The sequence below is a fragment of the Vanessa atalanta genome, chromosome 28, assembly GCF_905147765.1.
Source record: "Vanessa atalanta chromosome 28, ilVanAtal1.2, whole genome shotgun sequence".
NCBI classification, from domain to species: Eukaryota; Metazoa; Arthropoda; class Insecta; order Lepidoptera; family Nymphalidae; genus Vanessa; species Vanessa atalanta.
In genome coordinates, this window is record NC_061898.1 from 1,937,612 (window position 1) to 1,948,965 (window position 11,354).

Here is an 11,354-nt window from a genome sequence, read left to right on the forward strand (position 1 = left end):
TTTTTTTGTTATAGAATATTTTTGTTTTAAAGGCACAGGTTAGTGGTTGAAAGGTATTTCTTTATTAATAAGGTCTTATTTGTGTTATATTTATTTATAAATATATGTTTTACAAAAATGTTCTAAATTATTGTACACTTTATAAAAATTTAGACACAAATTTTCACCTTAAGCTATGGTTAATTTTTTAAGTTTTTTTTTTGCCAAGTCCTTTACCAAACAAAGTCATTCTCTTTCCTATCAAAAAGGTTTTTATAAATCTATCACGAAATAAATTACATAGTCGTTTCTTCGTTAAGACATTGGGAAGAATTTTCTTGTTAAGTAAACTCTAAGCTATTAGTTTGTATTTTAAAATGGTCTTATAAAATCTTATATTCACAATGGAAAAAGCTTGGCATAAATTTGAACTATCTGATTTTAAATGTACTTTATTGAATAAGTGTTAAGTTTACAAGTTACCTTATGATTTGACTTGATTTATACAGCCCACTGTATTAAAAATAAAACACTTTTACGAATTAATATACTGTAATCACATATGAAACTTATGAACTAGAGAACACTGGAAATTATCGACGTCCACGACCGCGGCCTCCACGACCTCCTCTTGGTCCTCCACGACCTCCTCGGCCTCTTCCTCTACCGCCTCTCGTACTGCCCCGCGGGAACCCTTCTCGTTTACCCTTACCCTTGGGTGCATCGTCAATAAGTAACGTCTCCAAAGGTAAACTGTCCGGAAGGAGGTAATATCTAATATTGTTTCCGCGTATGCTCAAAGTTTCTAACTGCAACTCCTCTTTGTTTTTTAATGTTACTTTGACTGCTTTAAGATGTGTGTTCATCGCTACATCGACACCGGTGATGGTACCATGAACAACACTACCGTTCTTTAGTTCGATCGTGACCGTCTCATGACTCAATTTCATCAAAAATCTTACTAATTTCATGTTTGTTCTTTGGTTGTTTTTATATTTTTAATGAAAACAAAACTAGCGTCGCTTTACAGATCTTAACCTCAAAACGTCTACCAAAACTCCAAACAAAATATGGCGGTTTATGAGTGTTGCCAACTTGATTATGATTAATCACGTAACAGAGCTTAACCAATAACCATAGATAAAAAATTTTAAAACCTGGCTGAAAATAAATTTATTTAAATCAAAACAAATGTCGAATGAAACAAAGTGATTAAAACAAAGTAATTGAAAAGAAAAGTATCGAATTTTCCTAAAAATAATCATGAATTTAGATCTTATGCTTGATGAAAGAGAAGTAGACGTTGATGTGGAAGAAAAAGGACAAGAAAAAACTGTTTGTGCTCGACTAATCTTTACGAAAGAACAGGTTTTACTACTTATTCTAATATTTATATGCGTCAATCATTTTTTTAGTAATTTTAATTCAGTAGTAGAAACAAAAAAAAAACAATAACAAACTGCTTGGCCATTTTTGTATTAATTTTATTTTACAAAATATATTTATAACATCTACCTATTTAATTAACAAATTAAAAATAATAATCGCGATGGCTTTCTAAAGAATAAAAATTCTTAATAACAACGGCCTTTTGATCAATACCGTTGTTAAGGTAATAAACAAAACAAGTAAAGCTAAAAATGGAAGACGCACTTTTAGAGTTATCAATTACAGCTGAAATATCCGAAAAAGATATAGAAGATATACAACAAAAAATTAAACACAAAACAGTCGAAGCTCGCTTTATTTTAACTGAGGCGCAGGTGTGTTCACCTGAAAATTCACCTGAATTTCGCTTAACATAATTTTTTAGCCATAGATAATGAATACAAGTATTAATTTACGGTTTAAGCAAAAGATGTTTTTAAGTTAAATAAATATAACTACTTAATATAAAAAAATATTTAAATCAATCTAATTATCGTACTATAAAATATGTTTTTTTTTAGAAAGAAGATCTTCACGAAGCTTTCGATTTACTAGATTTTAACGGTGAAGGTAAAATAAAAGCAGAAGATTTTCGAGTAGCAATAAAAGCTTTAGGTAATAATAGCTACATTTTTTTTTTTGCCTAATATCACCTATGGAGACAAATTAGCTGGCCAGCAATGTTCACCAAAATAATAATCATCAAACGGTGCGGTTATTTTCGTAAATTCGTAAATATCTACTTAGTTGTACAATCTTATGGCTACTTTTAGTATATCTATTTCTTTCATGAGGAGCACGTCTTTCTACTTTAAATAAAATGTTAGTTAAATATGTTAGTTATTTCTCACAAATTACTTTCGAAAATATAGCAGTCAACGTTAGCACAAACGTGTGAAGGAAATTGTTGGTTCTTCGGGGCCCTCTCAGGATGGGGGCCTTGAGCACTTGCCCCATGTGCCCATTGTTAAAGACGGTAATAAAAATAAGAGAACCAACAATATCACAATTAAACAATAAGCCGGCCCCGCACTAACCAAAGTCAGTCCTGCGAGTTCCAAATAATGTTTGAAATCAATAATCATTGCAGGAAAAACCATAATTGTTTATCTCCTATATCTGAGGGTTGATGATTTTTCTTTTTCTTAGGCTATGAACCAACAAAAGAGGAACTTCAGAATATGATCAGTGGTGTTGACAAAGGACAAACCGGGAAGTTAAGTTTTGAAAATTTCGAAACCGCCATCATGCGGAAGGTCATGTCGGTCGACAGCGACGGCGACGTGATGAAAAGTTTTCGTCTCTTCGATGTTGATGATACTGGTAACATTTGTTTTTTTTTAAATCCCACTTTCCAATGCTTATAATTTCTTGCTATGGAATTTCGGAGACCTCCTATATTCAAAGACAATGTATAAATATATATTTATATACCATTCATTTATTTATTTTGTATTTCTTAACTAAAAATCAAATTGTATTGCGTTTAGTCTTGATGGGAACCTTAAAATAATCGTTACTTTAACTATTTAATTTAATCCTCTTGTTTTTAATAAGAGGTAATAAATAAATAATGATTTTCGATAGGGTTTATAAGTTTTGAGAACTTAAAATACGTAACACAAATATTGGGAGAAAATTTGACTGATGAAGAAATAGAAGAAATGATAGATGACGCCGATAAGGATTTTGACGGATACGTGAGTTTGTAAATTTTATACTTAATGATGACTACAATATTTTATATTATTAATTTATTATAATATTTATAAGTCTGTTAACTGCCTTGCTATCGCATCACGAGCTAACGGGCAAAGATATACTTACTACATATTACCTTGGCCTCCACCTCGAAGAATTTATAGCTTGATCCAATCACAGCAGTGAAAATAAACGACTTTTTAATAGAATTTATCCAACGAATGAGTTCATGTCATGAATAATCTATGGATTTCATTATGGTTCATATGTTTTTGTTTAATTATAATTTTAACCAATTCCATGGATTGTATTCGTTAAAAAATAAAATTATCATGTGATTTTTTAAAAATTCAACTTACAGTATCGCATGGGACTGACAACATTTTTATCTAATTTATGTTATGGCAGCAAAAAGTGCTGCCATATTGAACAAAGAAAAGAGAAAGTAAACTATTATAAATATGTTATGTACACAGTTTTAATATATCTGTTTATTTTTTTGGAATCCACAGAAACAACCAGACTATTGCACCAATCCTGTGATCTAAACGAACTCCTTTTTATGCAAAAGCAACGTTAAAGTTATAAGGTTTTAATATATGTCCAGTAAAATAATATTTTTATTTTTTTCAGATCTCAGTTCAAGAATTTATGAAAATGATAAGAAACTCCGTTAATATTGTAACTCCTTGAATAATATACGATGATTTTTTAACAGATTTTTGTGTTTAAATCAAATGTCGATGAAAACGAATATGAATATACATTTAGTTCAGTTGTTGGTGTGTAAATAAAAAACTCACCAAACGAAACTGAACTAACCTTACCTTAGCGATGTGCACTAATCTAAAGCCGACGCCAGACATGCGCTCACAGAAGTGAGTACTTCTGTGAGCGCATTTTGAAGAATATACTTATATATTTGTTCACATATTGTTGTATCTACCAGATATGTGTTCAAAGATTTGATCACTCATTTGATTTCCATATGTCTGCTTGCATTAATGCTACAAACTCTCACTCTCGTTATCCTCTCCATCGTTAGTTTATTTACCCACAAATAATATAGATTTGCGCACGACAGCTCTCAATGGCGACCCTCGCGCAACTCGGCTTCGCACAAGTGTGGCAGGCACCAAACATTCGAACTTTGATCCCTTTGATGTGCGTGTGTGAAAACCGACACGGAACACTACACTAATACAAATATCCATATTCGTATATTACTGACCAATATTAAATAAATCAAAACCCACTTTCCTCTAATTTAATTAATTATTTAGGGTAAAAAAGCACGTTATACGTCTAGAAAGGCTTATAAGGCTTAGAAAATAGGATATACGTTTTCTTTTCTTTCAAATGTTTTAAAAATGTGTATAAAAAAATAGTTTTGCTAAAATAAAATCTTTACCATATTATTTTAAATATCTAATTTTTTAAACAACAAACTTCATTATCTGTGCTCAAATAGTCAATAAGTCAATTGTTATCTGTGGAGTTGGACTGTTTTGTTTTGAATCTTGAAGTTCGTTTGTGTTTAAAATATTAAAAATATTGAACTTTAATACTGTTGGATACGAATTTACATGTGAAGTGTATTACTTATCAAGTATTCCATGTTTAAACTATGATTTATAGCTATTAACATTTTAAGAATATTTTTTGAGTATACAAGAGAATTATGAAAATGGGTAGGTTATCAACAAGTTTATTTTTTGTTGTTCTACATACCGTTTTATAAAATCTGAGGAACTTTAAAAACTGCGAAATCTTGCCAACTCGATTAAACAGACGCCTAACATTAAACTGTTGTTAATAGTTATGTATTTATATCTAAAGTTTGAAGAAACAGAAACCCAAGCCTATTATTTTACGGAATTTGTTTTAAACCCTGGGAACTCGCTTTTGGGGATGAGGATGTTATGTTTGGTAGATACTTTGTCTCAATACATAACAATGCCACTTACATTACAAAATAATCGAGATTTTAAAGCGAATTAATGCATTGATGCCTTTTAAAGTTATATATAACAGTATCAACATAATTTTATTTTATTTAGAACACTTAGAATATAAATTATTTTCCTTACAGTACACAAAATATTAGAACTAGAGAGGTATAAATTTAGAAACCTGTGCATTAACAGACAAACAATGTCAGTTATTTTCTCTTCGAATATTTGTGTCTCAATATTTTTGTCATGTTTATGTCATTTACTATCTTTAAATATTATATGTCCATACATGTGTACTTAACTAAACATGTGTTTTTGATGATATTTTGAATCAAAGAGACAGCGATCACATCTACAAAATTCTTATGTCCTGACAAATTTTGTGTAATGTTGCGATAGAATTTTTTTTTATTTTTATAGATTAGATTATAGAGACCTAGGATATATTTTTTTAATACTATCAGTAAAGGAAACATCTCATACTGGCTTTATAATGTATGTGACCTATGTATATATAATTAATTATTATGCGTGTGTACCTATTATATATTATAGAGAAATATTTTATTGAATGTTGGAAGGTCTGTGCGGGCTGCTGTAGTGGAAAATGTTAATCTATACAGCAAATTATGTCTGAAATCAATCAGTGACATAGATAATTAATGGAATATATGACATTATATAATTTATTTAAAAAAAATATGGTTTTAATTTCAGAAACTGATGAAATGTCCTTAGAAGATAAATGTGAGCATCTTATGAACATAGTTGTGGAGTCCCGTAAGAGGTTCGGTAAAATGTGTATTGATTACGAACAAAAAATGTCTCTTGTAGAAAATAAAATGCTTAATTTGCAAATAGAAACAATATCAAACTACCGTTTTAAGTCCAAAAGTGCTATACCTAATATAAATATTGAAGATATGATGAAGGAAGTTGATGAGTTTAAGGATGAAATAACAAATAGTCAGAAAAGGGTTGATAGTTTGAAACAGAATGTAAAGAACACTCAGAATGTTGTGCTGCAGCTGAAAGCGGACAGTGTGGGAAGGAAGCTGAGAAAACCTTTAACAGTACAGGCGATGTTAACAGATGCTAAGAGTAAATTAAAAACCTAAAATGTCGTTTTATTTATTTCAATTGTGATTCTTAATAACACTAATAGATTAAAATGTCTTTACATTAGTCATTCTTATATAATAACATTTATAAATAATATACTATCATAAATTTTATTTTCTATTATTATTTTACCGAACGCGAATATTTTTATTAATTACGCGAATACCGATTAATTATCATGAACCGTTAAAATATTATCTGTGATATAAATCCAGATTACATAAAATGGACGATAATAAATATTCATAGACAATACTGTCAATAAAAACGTAATGTATATTTGAATTCATTATTTATTATTATAAATTCAAATACTAAAAATTATTCATGTTTATAATATTAAATGAAAATATCTTGTTATAATTAATTGATAATTATTTAAAAAATATTACATTATTTTTGTGAATCTTTGGTTACCTGGCAACTAAATAAAATATTGTTATTTTAAGCAATTAATGTTTTACAAAGATTTATAACGACTGCTGCATTCTATTTATTGTAATTTGTTTTTGCATACTACAACTAACAAGTGATACAAAAATGACTGATATTCAAAGTGCATTTAAAAAGCACTGTATAGTGCCTGATATATTGACAACAGCTCCATCTGAGCTATTAGATATTCAGTATCGTGGTGGTATTATTGTCGACTTAGGAAAAGAATTAACTCCTACGCAAGTCAAGGATAAACCTACGGTAAAATGGGCAACCAAAGATACCGAATATTACACTTTAGCTTTAGTGGACCCTGATGCTCCAAGTCGCGAAAATCCAAAGTTTCGAGAGTGGCATCATTGGCTTATTGGAAATGTTTATGGTGGAGATATTAATAAAGGTGAAGTTCTTTCTGATTACATTGGATCTGGACCACCAAAAGGAACTGGTTTACATCGCTATGTATTTTTAGTTTATAAGCAACCCGAAAAATGTGACTTTTCGAAAGTAAAAAAACTCCCTAATAATTCAGGATCGAATAGGGGAAAATTTTCGATTTCAAAATTTGCTCAACAATTCAAATTAGGTCCGCCTATAGCTGGTAACTTTTTTGTGGCAAAATATGACGATTATGTACCAAAGTTATATGCACAATTAAAGGATTAAACTATTTATTATAAAATAATTTAGAAAAATTAAAACCGATAATTTTATTTCAATAAAGTATATGGCAATCTTTATTCGAAAAACAAACCATGATTGTTTATGGTCTCGATCGATAATTATTTCCGCCTCCGCGTGACAATCTCATTTTTTGGTCCAGTCGCCATATCATCCGCCATTACATTTTGGAGTTTGCGTAAATTGGTCGTTGCATTGTCAGCGCGTCTAACCACAAAGACTTATCAGTGACATTTATAGTGTTCGTGCGTCGTATCGCAGCGTTTCGTTACAACAAAGAGTAGAGACGTTCAATCGTATGTCCATCCAGAATCTCAACACATTCGACCCATTCGCCGATGCTATCAAAAGCTCGGAAGACGACGTACAAGATGGATTAGTCCACGTCCGAATCCAGCAACGGAACGGGCGTAAGACGCTAACAACGGTGCAAGGCCTCTCGTCAGAATATGACCTGAAAAAGATCGTGCGGGCATGCAAGAAGGAGTTCGCGTGCAACGGAACGGTCGTGGAGCACCCGGAGTACGGCGAGGTGCTGCAGTTGCAAGGCGACCAACGCGAGAACATTTGTCAGTGGCTCACCAAATCGGGACTCGTGAAGCCCGAGCAACTCAAAGTGCACGGCTTCTAAGCCGCATCACCGACACGTAACATGTCCATCGCCGTGACATCATCATAGTTCTTCTAATATTATGAGAGCGTGCGCGTTATAACCCTATCGAATATGTATTTAGAAAGTACCGACGTTTACAGAGACCATTGGATCGAGGCCATACGGCCTCTCGCGCCCTGTGCCTTGCTGTCTCCCTTAACTTAATGTATCATAAATGTAATTTTGAATATCGACGCCGTCTCTAACTCGGACAGCCTTAGTTGCAATCAACGCCGAACGAAATAGTCAATAATCATTTTTGTTTTTTACGACATTATTATAAATTGCTGTAATAATAATAATATGGTGTGTCTCAATTATTAAAACATGTTTTTGTATGTGTGTCTTTCATTTATGCATCGGTGGCGGTTAGCGTCCTCGGTCCTATAACGGGATTAGTTATGAATAACAGTGAAAGTAGGCGGGGCGTGCTAAGTGGTTAAATTCCTTGCGGATCTGTCACGCTAAATGAGTTTTCTTCCGTCATACTTGTTATTACAACTAATATTTGTATTAAAATATTCTAACAATTGTATATTTAATGACTCGTTATCATAATTTATAGACGAGGCCAACGTATTATCAATTGTACAAATAAACTACTTTAATGATATTAATAAAAGATATGTACGTAACTACGGTATCAACACCGAACGATATCGACAGATTAAAAAAATCGAGATTTTGACCTAATTATTCACTTTAAAAAAAAATTGAATTAAAGAAAGTTAAAGATTACCATGTGAAAGTACAAACCAAGCATTCTTTTGCTTTTCATTTGTTTATAACAATAAAAATATTCGAAAATTTGAGGTTATTTTAAGTTAACGATGAGAATAAACACATCCTAATTATATTCTAAAATTAGTAACAATAGATGAATAATTTATTAATAGAACTTCATTCTAAAATATTTAACCATTGCATTTAAATATGACAGCCAATGCTTGCGTATGAGTTTAAGGAAGCAGTGTATCACGATCTACGTGACTCATGACAAGGCTGAGGTCAGCTACTTCATTATTTTGATGACTTACTTCAAACAATTCTATCTTATGAAACCGCTTCATGCGTCATTGTTTCATGAATAAATTGGTTTCTTTGTCATCATTATAATAAATTAGGGTGCTGATTCGATTGAATTTATGATGATTCCTATACATTTGAAGAAATTAAATTAAAATACGACGGCAAAACTTAAATTGTAATTTGGTCGGTTGATCAATTATTAAAAAAAAAATGTTTCAAATCTGTTGATCTGTTGATATTTCTAATTTCTATCAAATAACGACTACGTTATAGATCTACCGATAGCTGAGCCGTATTGCCTTTAATTTCAATAATCAAACAGGTTCGATTCCTACATATGAAATTAACACTTTTTACTTAAAAATTGCTCGAAAACATAAACAATTGTAATGGTTAATTGATTCTTCAATTATTCTGATTAATATAATATAACAAAAAAAAAAAACAAGTCATTTTCTTCGGAAATAAAAATATTAAAATTATATAATAAAATATATTGAAACTGTAAAATGCGGAGGACGCGTGGTAAGTACAAATATTAAACACGAGACTGGCAGCATTATGTACGTATGCACAAATATTTAAGTTTTTTTAAATACGAGCTGCAGAATATATTGTGCTTGTTTTTAAAGTAATAATTATAATATGCTATTGGACAGATTATTATTATTTTTTTTTTTTCTATTCTACGTCAATTTCCTAACATCTGCAAGCAGTAGCATAATGGTGCAATGCACCATTGTACACGTACAGTTCTCGTATACATGGCTACGGTCTGCGGACATGGTATTATATTGTACTAATTTCCACAGAAAACAGTATATTTTGCAATTCGACTTTTAAATTTGGTATATTGGTAGAAAATATTTTAATACCTCTCGTACTTGTAGTAAAAATACTTATTCTTACTAAAAGTTCGACTATAATTTAAACTTAGACAATAATAATTGATTATTGGGCATTCAATTATTATAGTCTAGGGCAGCGCTTGATCTACTATGGATTGTTAAGTACAAAGTGATAAAAAAAAAATTCAATACTAGTCACTTTTTACTTGGTGGTAGGGCTTTGTGCAAGCCCGTCTGGGTAGGTACCACCCACTCATCAGATATCTACCGTCTACCGATCTACCGTCTAAATAACAGTACTCTGTATTGTTGTATTCTGGTTAGAAGGGTGAGTGAGCCAGTGTAATCACAGGCACAAGGGACATAACATCTGAGTTCCCAAGGTTGGTGGCGCATGGGCGGTGGTGACCACTTACCATCAGGTGGCCCATATGCTTGCCCGCTAACTAATGCCATAAAAACAAAAAAACAAAAACAAAATAGTCAAATTTTTAGGGGTGATAATTATTCTAGTAGAATACTATAAGCCCGGCTAGGCTTTGACAAGTAAAAAAAACCAGAGACGAGATTGTCTGGCAATTTAGAGTAATTTTGATGAGAAACTAGTAATTTAAAACTGATGATACTACACAAATTATTTAAAAAATTAGAGATGAGTAGGCTTAAATATGGGCCCCCTTTTGTGAGGGAACGTAGCAATTGCTACTCTTACTATTTTATTCTTGGAGATTTATTTATTAAGCATGTTTCCCTTTTCAATTGATTTGAGACTTTTATAGATAACTTAGTATCTATAAAAATAAAGTTGAACCGACGGCCTTACGAGGTATTTTGTCATATGAGCATATGACGGTATGAGCGGTACGGATCAAATACGTTACCAGACTATATCAGTGTTGGGGATGTAACCTATAATTAAAATAAAAAATCGAATTCTTATTGTCTTTGATTAGTTCTACTAGTATCTTTTGTATTTGACAGCACGCCAAATTCCAGAAGGCTGTGTGCAGAGAATCTATGCCGGAGGAATCTCTAAAAATAATAATCATAATCGGTATCTACTACAATGTTAGTACATAGAGTCTGGCAAATGAAAGATGAGAATGAGAAAGTGCGGCAAATTCAAAAAATTCAGAGTGTGGTATCCCTGAGTTGTAATGCGAATACCAGTCTTGATACTTTTAATTTATTTTAAATTTTAAAACAAGTTTATCAATTTGCCTCTATATTGTACAATTCAAACTAATATTCGTCCGGTTGATTTAAATAAATAAATAATGTGAACCTGGCCAATTCATTCTATACAAGACAATAACATATAGATCTTACAGTGGTAATAAATAATAAAACAGTTAGTATAACGTACAGCAAGAGCTGACTTGCGGATGATATTCGTATTGTCATATTCCAGTTTGTAAAATTAGAGAAGTTTTAGAAAAAAAATCTATTAAAGCAAATGTTTATGATATTTTATCAATTGCTACGTAAACTCTATTGTAGCTTTATTTTATTTTATTTTCATTA

At 31.3% G+C, this 11,354-nt stretch overlaps 5 protein-coding genes across 6 annotated transcripts; 4 read left to right on the forward strand and 1 right to left on the reverse strand.

The window, feature by feature from the left end:
* Nucleotides 1–415: 415 nt before the first annotated feature.
* LOC125074658 (probable small nuclear ribonucleoprotein Sm D1) lies at nucleotides 416–1,063 on the reverse strand. The gene has a single exon (XM_047686037.1). It carries the CDS (start codon nucleotides 948–950, stop codon nucleotides 573–575), a length of 378 nt encoding a protein of 125 aa, XP_047541993.1. The 5' UTR covers nucleotides 951–1,063; the 3' UTR covers nucleotides 416–572.
* A 179-nt stretch (nucleotides 1,064–1,242) lies between these two features.
* On the forward strand, nucleotides 1,243–3,827 carry LOC125074647 (caltractin-like). 2 transcript variants are annotated; one of them, XM_047686026.1, is made up of 5 exons: nucleotides 1,243–1,347; nucleotides 1,929–2,022; nucleotides 2,557–2,730; nucleotides 2,995–3,107; nucleotides 3,742–3,827. In XM_047686026.1, exons 1-5 carry the CDS (start codon nucleotides 1,243–1,245, stop codon nucleotides 3,799–3,801), a joined length of 546 nt encoding a protein of 181 aa, XP_047541982.1. In that variant the 3' UTR covers nucleotides 3,802–3,827. The 2 variants fall into 2 exon arrangements, with proteins under 2 accessions (XP_047541982.1, XP_047541981.1); XM_047686025.1 differs by lacking the exon at nucleotides 1,243–1,347 and adding an exon at nucleotides 1,608–1,742.
* A 784-nt stretch (nucleotides 3,828–4,611) lies between these two features.
* Nucleotides 4,612–6,209, forward strand: LOC125074656. Its single transcript, XM_047686034.1, has 2 exons — nucleotides 4,612–4,799; nucleotides 5,781–6,209. Exons 1-2 carry the CDS (start codon nucleotides 4,790–4,792, stop codon nucleotides 6,179–6,181), a joined length of 411 nt encoding a protein of 136 aa, XP_047541990.1. The 5' UTR covers nucleotides 4,612–4,789; the 3' UTR covers nucleotides 6,182–6,209.
* A 456-nt stretch (nucleotides 6,210–6,665) lies between these two features.
* Nucleotides 6,666–7,358, forward strand: LOC125074648 (protein D3-like). Its single transcript, XM_047686027.1, has one exon. The coding sequence runs from the start codon at nucleotides 6,726–6,728 to the stop codon at nucleotides 7,284–7,286; it is 561 nt and encodes a 186-aa protein (XP_047541983.1). The 5' UTR covers nucleotides 6,666–6,725; the 3' UTR covers nucleotides 7,287–7,358.
* Nucleotides 7,359–7,443: 85 nt separating this feature from the next.
* On the forward strand, nucleotides 7,444–8,291 carry LOC125074661 (eukaryotic translation initiation factor eIF1). Its single transcript, XM_047686040.1, has one exon. It carries the CDS (start codon nucleotides 7,600–7,602, stop codon nucleotides 7,930–7,932), a length of 333 nt encoding a protein of 110 aa, XP_047541996.1. The 5' UTR covers nucleotides 7,444–7,599; the 3' UTR covers nucleotides 7,933–8,291.
* Nucleotides 8,292–11,354: the final 3,063 nt, after the last annotated feature.

Coding starts and splice junctions, on each gene's coding strand:
- LOC125074661 (XM_047686040.1), top strand. CDS start 7,600: ATGTCCATCCAGAATCTCAACACATTCGACCCATTCGCCGATGCTATC.
- LOC125074658 (XM_047686037.1), bottom strand. CDS start 950: ATGAAATTAGTAAGATTTTTGATGAAATTGAGTCATGAGACGGTCACG.
- LOC125074648 (XM_047686027.1), top strand. CDS start 6,726: ATGACTGATATTCAAAGTGCATTTAAAAAGCACTGTATAGTGCCTGAT.
- LOC125074647 (XM_047686025.1), top strand. CDS start 1,620: ATGGAAGACGCACTTTTAGAGTTATCAATTACAGCTGAAATATCCGAA. Junction 2,023..2,556: donor AGTAGCAATAAAAGCTTTAG/GTAATAATAGCT, acceptor TCTTTTTCTTAG/GCTATGAACCAACAAAAGAG. Junction 3,108..3,741: donor ATAAGGATTTTGACGGATAC/GTGAGTTTGTAA, acceptor TATTTTTTTCAG/ATCTCAGTTCAAGAATTTAT.